Source organism: Crotalus tigris, unplaced genomic scaffold (assembly GCF_016545835.1).
Source record: "Crotalus tigris isolate CLP2741 ecotype Arizona unplaced genomic scaffold, ASM1654583v1 scf7180000018940.2059657, whole genome shotgun sequence".
NCBI classification, from domain to species: Eukaryota; Metazoa; Chordata; class Lepidosauria; order Squamata; family Viperidae; genus Crotalus; species Crotalus tigris.
The window spans coordinates 617,217-635,485 of NW_024097284.1; the positions used below are offsets into that span (position 1 = coordinate 617,217).

An 18,269-nucleotide genomic window follows, 5' to 3' on the forward strand; every position below is an offset into this window, starting at 1 on the left:
CCACCCTCCTCACCTGCACGGATTCGGTTCCCTTAGCTCACCACCCCAGGATCCGCGCCTTTATCAAGGGCGCCTATAACACCAGACCTCCAGTAATTCACAGGTACCCGTCCTGGGAACTACCGCGAGTCCTTCACGCACTCACTCGGTCACCATTTGAACCATTGGCGACCGTTTCCTTGCGACACCTGTCGCTAAAGGTGGCGTTCCTGATTGCCATCACATCGGCCAGACGAATTTCGGAACTGGCCGCACTGTCAGTCAGAAACGACCTATGCATTTTCCACAAGGACAGGGTGGTCCTTAGGTTAGATCCTGCCTTCATACCGAAGGTGAATTCACTCTTTCACAGGACACAGGAAGTAATTCTCCCAAACTTCTGTCCAAATCCAACACATGACCGGGAGCGGCAGTGGCATACATTGGACGTCCGCAGAGCCTTGCGGCGTTATATAAAGCGTACAGAACCCTTCCGCAAATCGGAGGCCCTATTTGTGTCCTTCCAAGCGGGCACCTTGGGGCGGAAAGTTTCCGCGGGCACCATTGGAAGGTGGATCCGAAGCTGTATCGCAGAAGCTTACAATGTATCATCCCTGCCGCCCCCAAGTCATCTCACGGCCCATTCCACCCGAAGCGCTGCAACTTCGGCGGCATGGGCTACCCAGGCGTCAATCGAGGAAGTTTGCAGGGCCGCGACATGGTCCTCGCCTTCCCCGTTTATACGACACTACAAGATAGACCGCTTTGCATTGGCGGACGCCTCCTTTGGTAGCAGGGTCCTCCAGCAAGTTGTCTCAGAGATCAATCTACCGGCCTTATCTGTTTCCCACCCCTTGGGACAGTGAGGCTTTGGTACGTCCCATCCGTGGATTATCCATCTCCTGTACTGGAGAAGGGGCGTTGGTCTTACCTGAACGCCTTTTCTCAGTACGGAGATGGATAATCCACACCCACCCCAAGGCCAGCAGGCCGCTAGTAGGGAGCTGAGAGCCAATACCTCGTCAATCATCAGCCAATTCGCCCTCGTTAAGAATGGACTCCACAGGAAGTGGGGGCGTGTCAAGCTTTGGCTACTTGGTCTCAAGAGCAGGCAGACAGAGAAAACCCATCCGTGGATTATCCATCTCCGTACTGAGAAAAGGCGTTCAGGTAAGACCAACGCCCCTTTTCTCTTTAGTGATTTCACTATTTTAGCTATCCTGGAACAATCACATTAGTAAAAAGTTCAGTACTTATTTTAATTGCATGTCTTAGCAGAAATAATTCAAGAACTACTTATTTTTTTTCCTGAAATATTTTCAATTCAGTAGCATAGGAAAAATATAATTCAGAGTTGCTTAAAAATCAGAATAGTAAAAATTGTCCTCCAATTACATAATTATTTTCTTTGTACAGGACTTTCCTTTTTGTGAGAGATGGGAACCCAAATAAACGAAATGTGCACAATGAAACTTCTATGCACTTGCTTTGTATGGGACCTCAGATTATGATTTCTGATGGAGCTCTTCAACCTCGCCTGACAAGACCCTTTGAAGATGATTTCAGAAGAGCAGATTGTCTACAGATGATCTTAAAATGGAAAGGAGCAAAGCTTGATCAAGGAGAATATGAAAGAGCTGCCATTGATGCTATTGATAACAAAAAAAATACACCTTTGCACTATGCTGCTGCCTCAGGAATGAAAACTTGTGTAGAGGTAAAAATTCATATATAGGTAGTCTTGATTTATGACCACAGTTGGGACCAGGATTTTCATTGCTAAGCAAGATGGTTGTTAAATGAGTTATGCCTGATTTTACAGTCTTTCTTGCTATACTTGTTGAGCAAATCATTGCAGTTGTTTAGTGAATCACATGGTTGTTATATGAATGAGCTTCCCCCATTGACTTTGCCTTTTAGAAGGTGACAGTTGGGAAGGTGACAAATGATGATCGCATGACTCCAGGTCTCTGCAACTATTGTAAATATATTCCAGTTGCCGAAAGTCCAAATTTTTGTCATATGATTGTGGGGATATTGTGACAACTGTAAGTGTAAGGACTGGTCATAAGTCAATATTTTCAATGCTTTTGTAACTTCAAATGGTCACTAAGTTGAGGACTACTGTAAATACTTGCTGAAGTAAATAAAAAAACATACTTGGCACAAAAAATAAGCAAGGTTATAAATATCAGGCAATGTTAAAAATTTAAGAGTATTAAAACACTAAAGACACACTACATCAAGAGCCATAATTTATATTACATTTTTATACATTTATATCCTGCTTCTGTATGGAATTACAGGTAATACATATCAAATTTAGAATGAGGTTCCATTCAATCACTGTTTAACTTCAACAGATTTGCTTCATCAACTCAGTAGCTATTTTTAAAATACCTTATGGCATTCCATATGTTCTATTATCTTAGTTATAGAAGTGTAACCTCTGAATTTAAACTTAAATACCAACTTTTAGATGATTCTTCAAGTTACATAGTTACCATGGAGAAGCCAGGAATACTTCAGTGTTTCCAGCAGCTCTAGAATTTCTTGTTATGTTACATTGATGTCATTTCCTTTTTGACTAGGTTTATTTAGCCAGGGTGAGAGACCTGAAAAAGGGCCAAGATTTCAATCTGATCACAAGATTTTTAAAGCTAAATTTAACAACAACAACAACAACAACAATAAGTTGGAAGGGACCTTGGAGGTTATCTAGTCCAACCTCATGCTCAGGCAGGAAAACCTATACCATTTTGGACAAATGGTTGTCCAGTCTCTTCTTAAAAACTTCCAGTGTTGGAGCATTCACCGCTTCTGGAGGCAGGTTGTTCCACTGGTTAATTGTTCTAACTGTCAGGAAGTTTCTCCTTAGTTCTAGGTTGCTTCTCTCCTTGATTAGTTTCCATCTGTTGCTCCTTGTTCTGCCTTCAGGCGCTTTGGAGAATAGCTTGACTCCCTCTTCTTTGTGGCAGCCCCTGAGATATTGGAACACTGATATCATATCACCCCTCATCCTTCTCTTCATTAAACTAGACATACTCAGTTCCAGCAACCGTTCCTTATATGTTTTAGCCCCCAGCCCCTGATCATCTTTGTTGCTCTGTACTCTTTCTAGAGTCTCAACATCTTTTTTACATCGTGGTGGCCAAAATTGGATGCAGTATTCCAAGTATGGCCTTACCAAGGCATTGTAAAGTGATATTAATATGTGGCTCTTTATTGGAGAATCACTTGAAAAAAAAACTGGCTTGTGGAAAAGAGCAATAATGCTAAAAATAATGTTTGATTAAAAGTAAAATTGTAGAAGGAAGTCTGAGTAGTGACAATTACAGATTACACATGCTAGAGCTTAAACTACTATGCCATATTACTATTAGATGTTTGTTTACTCATGTCAGAAGCATCACAATTAAAATAAGGCACACTAAATGACATAAAATTAAAAATATAAAATATCAGGTTAAAATATGTACTAGTTAACAGATCTTACCCAGAAACTAGCAAAATTAATTGCATACAAATGAGCACTTTACTATATTTGGATGCTTCTGGATTGAAAGGATTAGCCAGCTATAACCTGTTGCCCAGGGGACACTCAAATGTGTTAATAGCACACATTCTTTGGGGAAGCTCCTTTCACGTCCCCTACTACTAGAGGAATTACAGATTTTTAAATCTGAGCATAAGTATGACATGAATAATACATGAGGTATGAGTGATACATATATGTCAGTGAACTGCTGGAGAAGACTTACCCTCAGTTGCAATGCATGAAGTTTCTTGATGCTATATTGAAAAATGTTAGAGCACCATTTAATCTAATATTAAATACTGGGTCCATTTGCATGTGGCAAGCTTGGAGTTTAATATAATTTTGATACATTTTTGAAACAAAGAAGTGTACAATATCATTGATATTTTTTTTACAGTCTCCATTATAGGAGAGATAAAAAAAATAGCTGGAATATGACCCAATCACTATAGCACTTTCTAGAAGTTATTGCTTGTTAGCACTTAAATGAAGCTGGCTGATAAAGAAAACATTCCTAAGTAGGGGGAAGACTTTGATCTACCTTGAAAGCAAAAAGGGAGTTTAACTAAAGTTAGAGCCTGCAATTTCCGTATTCCTGTTTCTATCTAATAATGAATGTTTTCACTAGGGAGAAAAGTTGGGGAGTGAAGGTAAATCCAAGGTTATCTAAAATCTCCTTCCTATTCCATTACCTTATTCATGAAGAGAACATACAGTATCCTTCAAAGAGAATACAGATTGCTCAAAAATTAGTGCCTTGGCCAGATTTTTGAGTGTAATTTCCCCCTTTCTCTCCCTTCCATATTTTGGTAATATTAGCTAGGTCTGCCCTTTTATGCATAGTGAAATTAGGGAGTTCTGGCATTTAATAGTTGTACAGGAGCCCCTGGAATCCAAAGAACTGGTTCTGGCTCTTGATGTGAGGGTTAAGATCCAGAAGGAGGGAGTCATATAAAGGTATGGAATCTGCTTTTCCCAACATTACCTACCATATCTACTTTGTGCATTGCAATCAAGGTCCTGTTCCATGACCTCCTTCACCTCCTAGCTAATACTTTTCTCTCTCCCAAGGAAATCCACAGCCCTTTGATAAAGGAACATTCAGGTTAGATCAGCCGCTTAGGTGCCATACTTTGCTCTCACCAAATAAGGAAGCACAAAAATGGAAGATTTGAAGCTTTTGCTTTCACCCATGTAACAAGACAAGATCCCAAAGTTCAAACCCAGTGCTGTCTCGAAAGTCCTTTGCAAGAAGCAGTTCCTAGGATATTAATGCAGATGTACAGTAATTCGGCAATGACATTGTCCCAGATCACATTCCAGGCTATAATAAAAACATTAAGCCTCCAGAAACAGTCTTCCAAACTATTTTCCTGAAAAATCCCAATGAATTAAAAAGTCAGTGGATAAAAAATAATAAGCCAGTGGAACTGATGCTATGTCAGCAGCTGCCAACCAAAACCTTTTGCTTTCTTGAAGCTCTTGCTTGCTTCCACTCTGGTAAACTTAGACTTCACCAGCATTGGAGATGGAGAATCCACCAATCGGTTTAGACTGTATTCTTGCCCAATCAGATCAAGTCAGCCAAAGTTGCCACGCCCGTCCTGGACCATAGAGATCCCAGTCTTGACTTGATCTTGCCCAGGACAGACGTGCAGGTTTGGCTCTTAGGCAGGTACAGTCTTCATTGGTGGATTTTCCTTTCCCCAGTAACTGTGTAGTGTTGTAGTTAACTAAATTTGGTTTTACCATTACAAAATTCTCCACTCCTTTCCCATTCAGGAACTTGGAGTTTGTCCCCAATTTCTTCTATTTGGGGGTAGTACACCTAGCTCGTGTTAAGGAAGGGGCTCGCCCCTTCTTCTCCCTCCCCTTCTCTAAATTTTCTCTACTCACTGAATAGGCTCGGGACTAATGGCTGTTAGCCCTAACCAGCTGAAGAGATTAGTAAATTTCCATCGGAGCTTGTGACTGCGGCTCCGGTGGCTGTTTTCACGGAGGAGGCTCACAGGCCAAAGATTCTTCCCACGTGCATTAGAACACCTTCCCAGCTCGTTTGGGACCCGCTGAAGTTGTGTGGGCAGATCCAGGCCAGTCAAACAATTTCGGCTCTGTTTTTTCGCTGTTTAACCTTACGATCGCCTGTTTTGCTCCGAGAGGGGGTGCGCGCACACGAGAGTAGCGCCGATCAGCCGCGAAGCAGCTGTTCAGTGGGACTAAAACGGCCATTTTCTCCCTTTTCCGCACTGACCGCACTCCCTGTCCAGGATCGATTCTCGGGTCGGGCTTGCTTCTTGGAGTCTGCCCTCACGTGTGGCCGCCATTTTGGACCGAGTAGTCTCAGTAGGCCCTTTCAAATTCGGGGATTAAAGAGGAAGGGGATCCTTCCTCCTCACCACTGAGAACTATAATCAGAGCGGGGGCTCTCACTGGGGGGAGGTGTTCAAAGAGAAGCAGACACAACTAGAATAGACCCACTATAGATTGGCAGGCCGCCATTTTATAGTCAGCTGCCATTTTGTGTACAGGGTTGGCCTATTCCGAACTGAGGCCTGCTCTCAGGAAATTACAGAGCCTAGAGGCTCCCCTAGAGCGCAATCTCTTCTTGTCACCACCAATCCCACGGGCCTCCAATCCATTTGAAATCTGATTGGATAATCTGTACATCTAGGTTTCCCTGGGTCCCCTTTTTTCAGGTTTTGGTGTCTCCTGGTTCCCACATTGACAATATTCATACAATTTGGCTTCATCCGGATTCCAGGCACCCCTTGCAGAGTGCCTGACCTTATCCACATTACTTAAGGCCGGATTCCAGGTGCCCCCTATAGTGTGTCTGTCCTTATCTGTGCAACAGCCATAGTTGGATTCCAGGCGTCCCCAGTAGTGCGCCTGTCCTTATCCATGCAGAGGCTGTACCTGGGTTCCAGGCGTACCCTGTAGTGCACCTGTCCTTATCCAGCATGTAATACTCTCCAGATACTAGGAGCCCCCTATCATGTTCCTGTGCTATCGGAGAATGGAGGATTCTGTCCTTTCCTCAAAGGGCATCTTGCCATCCTTATTGGGTCTACCGGGTCTGGAGGGCGTTGATAAGATGGCAGCCAAAACCAAGGTCAGATCTACCGTCAAATCTTATAAAGAACAAACAGGCCAACCGGCGACACCAAGTCTTAGAAAAGGAGTTTTCCAAGGCGTAGAAAAAAGCTAGGTTGGAGACATCCCAGACCGAAGAGTTGGCCTTTGATTTATCCCTGGGGACTCCAACCTCCCCTCTGGGCATTTGATCAATGGGGGAATCTTTACATTCCCCTGCACAGTGCAGGACAGGCGAGTTTCTCCCCATTTCCCAATCCACTACTGCATAGGCTCCTCAGGGTACTCCCGAGGCCACCTTCACCCCTATTGCGGCAGGACTTCAGCCAAGCAAGCCGGTCTCCTTCCCCACGGAGGACCACCTAGCCTTACTGATCGTGCAAGCAGTAGACCGAGCCCTTGATGCCAGGGCACAGGCTTCCAGGCCAGTGACTACCATTCCCTGTCCTGTCCAACAACCGGTGACTAAGGCCTATTATAATCCTTCCTCCCCATCTGGGTCATCAGTTTCTGAGGGTTCTTACCTCCACCAACCTGACACTGAACAGGGGATTCCAATGTCTGAAGAGGAGGAACCTTCTCCAGAAGCTCCTTCATTCAGCGGCCTCTTCAATCCTTCTTTCTTTGTCACCTTATTACGTAAGGCCACATCCACAGCCCATCTTGGGCCTGAGCCTTCATCAACAATGACCCCCATTCCCTCAGACTCGGAGGCGGACCCGAACTTCATCGAACCGGTGGCGGCTCAACACCGCATCCCTTGTCCTTCTCTGTTTCTGAACGCGATCCGGAAACAGTGGACATCTCCGGCTTCTCTTCCCCTCCCAGGTAACACTGACAAAAAATTGTACAATGTTGCCAAAGATCTGGAGGAGGCTCTGGAGGTACTGGCCGTGGACGAGCCTTTAGGTCTCCTAGTATCGGCCACCGCCATTTCCAGGGATGTCTCTGAGGCCCTCAAAGCTGAGGACCGCAAGTACGAATCCACCTATCACAGAACGTACAAGCAATCGCATGGGCGATCAGGGCTGCAACCTCCACCTCATTTTTCAATAGGTCTGCCCACTGCTGACTCCAGACTCCAAGCCCAGATTCCAGCGGAGTATATTCGCACACACCAGGACCTTAGCAAAAAGGTGGCAGCCACTGAGTATGCATCAGACACAACCCTCCAAGCCGCTAGGTTTTCATCCAGGGTGCCCAGCATCACTGGGTGCTCCCATTTGGCCTATCATCGGCTCCCAGGGTATTTACCAAGATCCTGGCAGTTCTGGCAGCTCATTTAAGGATGATACCAGTCAGAGTCCAATGCTATCTGGACGACATATTAATGCAGTCATCGTCCACCCAGTCCGCCATGTTGGACCTCAAACTGGTGGTAAAGCTGCTCCAGGACCACGGGTTCTCGGTAAACTTTCCCAAGAGCTATTTGATCCCCACAACAAGGCTGTTACACCTCGGGGCCATCATAGACACGGTGGAGTGCCGGGTGTACTTATCTCAAGAACAGCATAAGGGAGTCAGTCCTCCAAATATGCAGGGGTCGGTCAGTAACGTTTGCCAGTATCTCCCAATTGTTAGGGAAGATGATCTCGGCCATAGCAATCGTTCCGTGGTCCAGGCTCCACTCCAGGGAACTACAATGGTTCATGCTCCCCTTCCACAGGCAGAACCTCAGTGCCTCCCAATAAAGGGTAAGACTTCCACAACAGGTGTTGCGCTCCCTCATGTGGCTATCTCCAGCCATGCTCAGAGGGTCATGTTTCAAGGAGCCGGACCGGATAGTACTCACGACTGACGCCAGCCTGTTCGGCTGGGGAGCGCACCTTCGGTCACAGTGGGCATAGGTCCGTTGGTCCAACTCAGACCTCTGGCACAACATAAATTGGCTCGAACTATGGGCCATCCATCTAGCCCTTCGTCACTTTCACAACCTGGTGACACGGCGTCATATACTCGTCCTCACGGACAATGTGGCTGCCAAGGCTCATGTAAACCACCAAGGGGGTACCCGCTCTCGGACTCTTTTGACCGAGACTCTCTTACTGGGATCCTGGGCAGAACACAATCTGGCCTCCATCAAGGCCGATCATATTTCAGGGGAAGCGAACATCCAGGCCGACCTTCTGAGCAGGACAACGGTAGCTCACTCGGAATGGCGCCTCCACCCGAGGGTTTTCAGGGAAATTTGTCATCGTTTTAGCCTTCCATTTGTGGGCCTCTTTGCGTCCCTGTCCAACGCCCAGCTGACTCGCTTCTTCTCCCGGTTCCCATCTGCAGGGGCGGAACAGACGGATGCTCTTCAGAGCCCATGGCTGCAGGGTCTGCTTTACGCCTTTCCTCCTCTACCTCTTCTCCCGGTGGTAATACGCAAGCTTCTTCGGGAGCGAGCGGAGATACTCCTGGTGGCTTCTTATTGGCCAAGGAGACCTTGGTTCGCCGATCTGATGAGCCTTTCCCTTGCAGACCCTTGGCGGATTCCTCCGGAACGGGTCTCTCTCAACCAAGGAGCTATTCTCCATCCGGACCCCCAATGGCTCCAGTTAGCTGTCTGGTACTTGAGCGCTCCATCTTAACAAGGGAGCTTTGCTCACCAGGGGTCATCACAGTAATCCAGGCCTCTCGCCATCCTTCCACAAACTGTATTTACGAGGCCACATGGAAAAACTTCTGATTATGGTGCTCCAAGCGACAGTTGTTGCTCTCGGAACTCACAATTGCCCGTATCTTGGATTACTTGTTAGACAGTCTGGAGAGGGGCTTGGCCCCAAACACATTGCACAGACAGGTTGCCGCTCTTTCCAGGGTCCTCACATGCAACTCAGTGGGGACATTGGGTCATCACCCCTTACTCCGCTCATTCCTTAAAGGGGCCGCTAACACCAGACCCTCTACCGTGCACAGGTACCCTTCGTGGGAGTTACCACGGTTCCTTTGAGCTCTTACCAAGTCGCCTTTTGAGCCCCTAAGGACATGTGACATTTGCTACCTGTTCCACAAGGTGGCATTCCTGGTGGCAATCAACATCAGCACGACGCATCTCCGAATTGGCAGCGCTCTCGATCCGGGATGACTTGTGCGTTTTCCACCAGGATCGAGTGATCCTTCGACTCGACCCTACCTTCGTCCCAAAAGTCAATTATCTGTTCCACAGATCACAGGAGATAGTGCTGCCGGATTTTTGCCCTAACCCATTGCACGCTCTGGAACGGCAATGGCATAGTTTGGATGTCCGTAGAGCACTTCGGTACTATATTTCACGGACGGCGGAATTCCTCAAATCTGAAGCCCTCTTTATATCTTTCTACTCTTCCTCCAAAGGTCGGAAGGTTTCCTCTTCCACAATTGGCTGGTGGATTAGAGCATGCATTGCCGCAGCGTATCAAGCTGAGTCATTACTGGCTCCAAGACAGGTTACAGTCCATTGCACACGGAGTGCAGCTACTTCAGCGGCCTGGGCTCTAAATCTAAACCTCTAAATCAACACATTCTAGTAGCCACCTTAAATTTGCACTTCTCTTAAACATTTTGGTTGTACTATCATAGTGAAAGAAAAAAAACTATCATATAAAGTAATTGCTTCATATTCTCCTATAGTGTCTGAAAATGGCTCTTGAAATTTCTTGACTCTTTGTAGCAGTGATTGCGAACCTTTTAGAGACTGAGTGCCCAAACTGCAATCCAAAACCCACTTATGTACCGTCGAGTGCCGGGTGGGTGTGGCCCATTGGGTGGATGTGGCTGCGGTGGTAACGGCAGATTGGGTGGGACTAAAAAGTTCAATCAATCAATTCCAACTTTGCGAGATCTTTTTTTTCCCGTGAGAAGTTGAAATTGATTGATTAATTGAACCTCTTTTTTTTGCACATGGCGGAGACCAAAAGCAAAAATGTTTTATAAAATCCAGTTGAAGGCCTAGGACTGGGGCGTTGGCGCGCGTGCCCACAGAGAGGGCTCTGAGTGCCGCCTCTGGCACCCATGCCATAGGTTCACCACCACAGCTCTATAGTATTATACATAGTATCAAAAAAGACATTGATATTTCCATTTAATTTTCAGCTTCTTGTAAAACATGGTGGAGACTTGTTTGCTGAAAATGAAAATAAAGATACTCCCTGTGACTGCGCAGAGAAGCAGCACCACAAAGAGTTAGCTCTCAATTTAGAATCTCAGATGGTTTTTTCACGAGATCCTGAAGCTGAAAGTATTGAAGCGGAATATGCTGCTTTAGATAAAAAGGAGGTAAATTAAAATGAAGAATGATTTATATTAGCCAAATATGTATCTTCTTAATGTGCTTTTTATTAGAAAAAGCCTGAGTCACTAGAGAACTGTATAATGTTTATTGTAAGCTCTTGGGCTTGTGTATTAGAATCACAAGGAACTACTTTATAGCAACTTGATTTATACATCTAGCTGTTGCATTCTCTAATAAACACAAACTCTACAGAGACTTTTGGAAAGCGGAGTTTTTAATGTGATTTGCTCCCTCTTCCTTCTTTGAACTGATTATATCATGTGCTATATTCAAATCCCTTTCAGACTACATATGTAGAAATATGTCACAAATATCTGTACTTTATAAATACCAAATGTAACATTATTTGACCCAATGGTCCCCAATCTTTTGGTCACCAGGGACCGGTTTCCTGGAGTGTGTTTTTTCCATGGGCCAGTGGGCATGGTTTCATGCACTGCTTGGATCCCGCCCTTGTGCGGATGAGGTTTTACTCATATGCATAGACTGGTTCCTGGCAGCTATGGACAGATGTTAGTCCACATTCCGGGTGTAGGGGACCCCTGATTTGCTCTATTATGTTAAAAGCTAATAATACTCTGAAAGGTAGCAATAAACCAAGTAAAAACTGAAAGCAGCATAATATACTTGCAAACCTGTGTAATCTTAAGAAATATATCTCTTTTGTGCCTTGGGGTGCTTTGCAGTAGTTGTTAAAGTTCTGATATGTATAACAACATTACAGTCTTAACTCTCCAATTTCTTTAAAAGAGTTAAAGTGGAATTAAACTTGACATTCTAGGAGCCATTTGTTTTCTTTAAAAAAATCTGAAAAATAATTGTTACTCCTTATATATGCTGAAACACTACTCTAGTGTTTTTGGATTCTTTATTATTCAGATTGGCTAAAAATTGAAAGTCATAATCTTAAACTCTTACACTGACTACATATAACTTTAAATTTTAGCAACAATTTTCTAAATGTGCCCTCCACCAATTTGCATTAAAGTTTTGGTTACAAGGACAAGTACAAACTTTATAGGGGAATGTTTGCATTGGCCAGGATGATAGTGGACACTCAGTGAAGCTATATTTATATAATCAGGACCAAACTTCTCCTTCTGTCTCTTCATGTTTGTATCGAAAAAAAATATTCAAAGTAAAACTCATATTTATATTTAAATAGCTTTTTATTCCAATTTCCACTGAAATGGACAGGCTTGATGGCTCTGAGGGCTTCAAAAATCAGTTTCAGGTCTCTGGTATAATAAAGGATTATTGTGTAGAAAAATGTGGAGGCTAGGTTGCCTTGAATAGTTGCCACAAAATTCATTTTAAGAATATTTTCTAGTTCATTTTGAAACATACTTATAAATAAAATATTTTTATTACCTTATTCATTCCATCACATAGCCATATGAAGGACTACGACCTCAGGATCTTCGAAAGCTCAAAGATATGCTGATTGTAGAATCTGCTGATATGCTGCAAGCACCATTATTTACTGCCGAAGCTTTGCTGCGAGCTCATGGTAATCAGCAAAACTTTAATAACAAAATATGCTAGTATGTTTTTTCTCTGCTTTTCTAATAAAAATGACAGAGTGTTGTAAACGCAAATTGCTTAAATACTTTATTTGATTTTGCATTTCTGATAATTTAATCCATTCCTTATGTTGTAAAGTATAAAATCATTTTAATGTTGATACTGGTGAGATTATAATTAGTATTTTAATGACCATCATGGAAAAATAGTTGGAAATCATTTTCTTCTGAATAAGAAGAAGTCCTCTCTTTATGAAAGTATAACCAGTGATGGGATTCAGCCAATTCGCACCAGTTCGGCAGAACCAGTAACTAATTTTTTGTTGCCCAGGCCCAGAATGGACTTCAGAAGCGGCATCCACACAGAGAACCAGTTGTTCATATTATTGAATCCCACCATGGAGTATAACCTAACAGTTATGTTAATTGCAGATGTATCTCTTTTATGGAATTCTTAGCTGCAAGAAAAGGGAAATAGGTTAAATTGTTTATCCCTGTCTTGAAGAATAAAATATATTAGATAAGATTAATCAACTTAAGCTAACAGTTCTTAAGAAGTTTGTAGCAAGGATGAAAATTTATGTCCATTTTAATTTTTAATTTGGATCATGATTTGATTTAGTCACTTTCTTTAAAGAATTAACTCAAATTTTAGAGATTTAGATTAATTTACTTAAATAGGTTTGGATGATTGATCTCATTTATGTGGAAATTCAAGGCAAGAACATAAAAAAGTGATCAGTACTTGTAACAAATAAAAAAGTGTGACTGTAATCATAAATAACTGTAAATCCAAACTTTATGAGATCTCAAATTCAAATTTAGAGCAGTTTGTACTCAAGTTGAGATTTGAGAACAAACTGCTCTAAATTATAGAGGACTGTTTCTTAGTAGTATATAAACTAACTTCATTCACTTGATCACATGAAATGTAAATACTTGTATGTTAAAAAACCAACTCTTTATTTGGGTTTAAGCAAAACAACTATTTAGCTATACAGAACCAAAATTCTGTGATCTAAATGCTCTTGCTTTATGCAGATAGTTTTGGAACCATGTAGCAGGACATACTTGAAATTTGATATTTTTTTTATACAATGGTTATAAATCAGCGAATGAGCCAGGAACAAAGAAAAAACTGATCAGAACTGAAGAAATAGTGGGCAGGAATAAAAGCAGACTTTTATGCATTTTTGTGCCTATATATAAAACAATAAAATTCCACAAATCAATCAAAAAATTGTTGAACAGCATCTAATAAAGTTGGCTTTCACATCATTGTTGCAAAATGTCAGAGTGTAGTAAATTGGTTCAATTAAAAACTGGAATAATTTATTACTAGCTCAAAACAGTTAGATCACAAGAGAAAATTATTTCCTGGTTTGGACAACACCTTAAATCTGACCATAATTCAATATATCATGTAGCACAAATCTAGTCTGTGTTTTAGTTTTCTAAAACTAAAATGTTTTCTCTTTGAAATTGAAAGACAAGAAGGACAAGTATAAAAAGTGGAAAGAGGGGCACATAACTAAGGCAAAATATCAGCAAATAGCCCAAACCTGCAAAGATGAAGTGAGAAAAGCTAAGGCTCAAAATGAACTACTAGATAAGATAGAAAAATGTGGCTTAGACAGCATCACCACCAGATGGATTCATAACTGGCTGACGAACTGCACTCAATATGTAGTCCTCAATGGAACTGCATCTACTTGGAACGAAGTATGTAGTAAGGTACCCCAGGGCTCTGTTTTAGGCCTGATATTCTTCAACATCTTCATCAATGATTTGGATGAAGGTATAGATGGGGAACTCATCAAATTTGCAGATGACACCAAGCTGGCAGGAATACTAACACTCCAGAAGATAGACTTAAGATACAGAAGGATCTTGATAGATTTGAACATTGGGTGCTATCTGACAAAATGAAATTCATTTAGGCAAGAAAAACCAAATGCATAGGTACAGTATAGGTGATACCTTACTCAAAAGTAGCAACTGTGAAGGGGATCTTGAAGTCCTCGTGGACAATCACTAAATATGAGCTAATAATGTGCTGCAACTGCCAAAAAAGCCAACACAGTGCTAGGCTGCATTAACAGAGGAATAGAATCAAGATCATGTGAAGTGTTAATACCACTTTAATACCTTGGTAAGATTACAGTTGGAATACCGCATCTAGTTTTGGTCACCATGATGTAAAAAAGATGTTGAAACTCTAGAAAGAGTGCAAGAAGAGCAACAAAGAGGCTAAAACATATAAAGAATGGTTGCTGGAATTGGGTATGTCTAGTTTAATGAAGAGAAGGACAAGGGGGGACATGATAGCGGTGTTCCAATATCTCAGAGGTTGCCACAAAGAAGAGGGAGTCAAGCTATTCTCCAAAGCGCCTGAAGGCAGGGCAAGAAGCAAGGGATGGAAACTAATCAAGGAGAGAAGCAACCTAGAACCAAGGAGAAACTTCCTGACAGTTAGAACAATTAATCAGTGGAACAACTTGCCTCCAAAAGTTGTGAATGCTCCAACACTGGAATTTTTAAAGAAGGGATTGGACAGCCATTTGTCTGAAATGGTATAGGGTTTCCTGCCAGAGCAGGGGGTTGGAGTAGAAGATCTCAAAGGCCCCTTCCAACTCTGTCTATTCTATTCTATTCTATTCTATTCTATTCTATTCTATTCTATTCTATTCTATTCTATTCTATTCTATTCTATTCCATCCCATTCCACTCCACTCCACTCCACTCCACTCCATTCTTAAGTTGCTATGAGAAATATATCACTCTTCACATCCCCAATCTTGGACCAAGTTTATCTCATAGCTAACCTAAAAATCAAGTTTGATTTGATCTACCCAGCATATACATATATAATAGAAAAATCGTCATTGAATTAAATTTAATTCCTAATGATTTCTTGGACACAACCATGTGTTTCCTTGACAACAGAATAAAAGCAGTTTGCCATTGTCTTATTCCAGAATGCTTTTTTTCAATTTCTCTTATTAGCCTACTGTCCTAGCCTACCTATATTTTCAAGATCAAGATGAATCCAATTTTTCTTTAAAATAAAAACAGTTTTGAAAGTCAAAAACCATTTTTCTTTTTTAAAAAAACCTTCCTTCAATAAATCAGTATTTTAGCAGACAGAATTTCACTTTGTGATCTCTACTATATAGTCTTAAGAGCTGGAAAGCTGCTCTGAATATAATATTGTGTTTATTCCTAATCTTATCTTAAATTCTTCTGAAGATTTTTCCTCACAATTATATATGCCTGTGTATGCATGTATGTATGTGTAAAATTATAACATCTATACTTTAAAATTCTATGACATTTTGTTGAAAGATTATTGCTTATCTTACTTTCTTGACACTTTTTATTTAAGATTGGGACAGGGAAAAATTACTGGAAGCTTGGATGACTAATCCAGAAAACTGCTGCCAGCGTTCAGGTGTTCAAATGCCAACACCACCCCCAAGTGGATATAATGCCTGGGATACACTTCCTTCACCAAGAACTCCTCGGACTACTCGTTCTTCTATTACTTCTCCAGATGAAATTAGCCTCTCACCAGGGGACATTGAGACAACTATGGTATGTTTCATTCTTAAAATGACTTTCTAGAATGATACAATATTGTATTTATTAGATTTGTATCCTTTGTTCTATATAGGTGCTCAAGGCAGTGGTCAGAGTTCTCTCTCCTTCTATTTTTGTTCCTACAAAAATAATGTATATTGGGCTGGAAAAACATGACTGACTCAGGGTCGTCTAGTAACCTGTGTCTGAGGTGAACAAGAACTTCAGTCTCCCTGCTTCTTCATCCACCATTTTAACTAGTATACCACACTAGCATTCAATGTACAACAATATATTATTTGTGCAAGTAATATTACATGATTACGCTACATTTCCAAGTTGTTAAATATCTCACAGTCATGTTTTTAAGTAGCTGCAACAATATTTTTTTTATATTAGGTAGTAGAATGAAATCTCACTTTGACCAAAAAGAATAGCTATTAAACTGCAGCTTTATTAGTTCTGCTTAGGCAATACCGTTGTATGCAGAACCAAACACATGAGATGTAGTGAGCAAATACTCCTAATTCTATGCTGAGATGCAGATATCATTAGAGGTTTAAATCATATGTTCCCTTCCCTTCCCACCAGCTTAAGACATTGGGGAAATCAGATTAACTAATGTGTGATTCATTTAGTAACCATGTGATTTGCTTAACAACCATGGCAAACATAGTTGTAAAATCAGATCCCATTATGAGATAACTCATTTTATGACTGCCCTTAGAATGGAAATTCCAATTCCAATTGTGGTTGTAAATTAAGGACTGCCTGTACTTTTAAGAGAGAAAAGGTGAAAACCATAACAATGGAAATTCCTTTTAATATTAATTTCATGCTCTTTTTTGACTACTTCTTTTTGTGAAAAGAAAAGTACTATATTTTGTTTCATTCTGGTAGTTTTGCAGTGAGGTCTGATATTTGACAATTTACACAATGTCCTTGTTAGTTCCATTGAAAATTTGAATTTTAGTTTCTATTGTATGTAATTCCTTCATTATATTTAGATTTTCTTGTTTCTTTTCTTTTTATGTCTCCCTCTTACCTTACAGCAATTATTATCTAATTTTAAAAGTCAGTCTGCTAATACTCTGGTACAGTAGATGAGGAAGGCTACTACTATGTCGTCTTGCATATATCGGCAAGAGCATGCTACTTTTAATATGTCAAAGTTTTTCATTATAATTGGAAAATCCCTTTGAAAAACAGTCCCTGTTTAATACTACACACACACTTTCCATTTTAAAATGAGTTCTGGAATCATGTTTTTTCATATTTGCCTTATCAGTGTCAAACATAAACACTATTTAAATATGTATAAATGGCCTGTGTATAAATGGTCTTGACTTATGTACTCTTGTCCCATTTAAACCATAACAAAAAGGAAATACTCTTAATTTCAAAAGTACTTGTTCCAGAGAGCTCCAATTCTGGTAGTTCATTGAATAACTCTTAAAAAGTTAGATACTGCTGAAAAAAGTGATTTGCAACCTGGTCCTCACATTTATTGCCATTGCATTGTTATAGTCACATGATCAAAATTCAGGCACTTGACAACGGGCACTTATTTACAATGATTATGGCGTCCCAGGGTCAGTGATTGCCATTTACAATCTTCCCAGGGGCTTCTGAGAAGCAAAATCAGTGGAGCAAGCCACATTCATTAATGACTGCATGACCATAGCAAAAAAAAAAAAAAGTCATAAAATCAGGCACAACTCATACATTACTTAGCAACAGAAGTTCCAGACCCAATTGTGGTCATACGTCAAGGACTATCTGTAAGAAAAGGCATTGTTGGTTGCTATTATTAAGACTTGGAAAAAGTGACTCACTGAGCATTTAAGAGTGCAAGACAGACCAGAGTACACAGTTCTAGTAATTGGGTCCAACCATTGAAAGCTTTATAGAGCCTACTCAACTTGGAATAGAGTCTGGAAAATAATGGGTAACTAATAAAGCTGTGGGGGAGATGATGATGACATTAAATAAAAGCATTACTCACAATCCTTGCTACTACATTCGGGGGACATATTGCCTTGATAGGCTACTTCACAAACAGAGCATGGCAGTAATGTGGTAATTTAATGTTAGCAGTGGATGCAGTGTCTATATTAGATTTCTCTCCTTCAGGGAAGAATAGCACATCTGATTTATCAGTGAGACTGATAAATAAGCCTTCTTTCAACCAATGTAAAAATGGCTATTCATGGATTCAGAAATATAGAACAATGATAGTTTAGTTGAATTAGAATAGCAATTTCTAAGCCTTGGAAAATATAACCTTGTTAAGTCTAAT

At 41.2% G+C, this 18,269-nt stretch overlaps 1 protein-coding gene across 3 annotated transcripts in view; it reads left to right on the plus strand.

Annotated features, from left to right (window-relative positions):
• The window catches only part of ANKIB1 (ankyrin repeat and IBR domain containing 1), a 65,556-nt gene that overhangs the window by 18,145 nt on the left and 29,142 nt on the right, over nt 1-18,269 (plus strand). For all 3 annotated transcript variants that reach the window (XM_039357690.1, XM_039357688.1, XM_039357689.1), the window contains exons 3-6: nt 1,396-1,696; nt 10,670-10,852; nt 12,261-12,378; nt 15,777-15,985. In XM_039357690.1, coding sequence (XP_039213624.1) covers nt 1,396-1,696; nt 10,670-10,852; nt 12,261-12,378; nt 15,777-15,985 — 811 coding nt within the window. The remainder of the gene's footprint in view (nt 1-1,395; nt 1,697-10,669; nt 10,853-12,260; nt 12,379-15,776; nt 15,986-18,269) is intronic.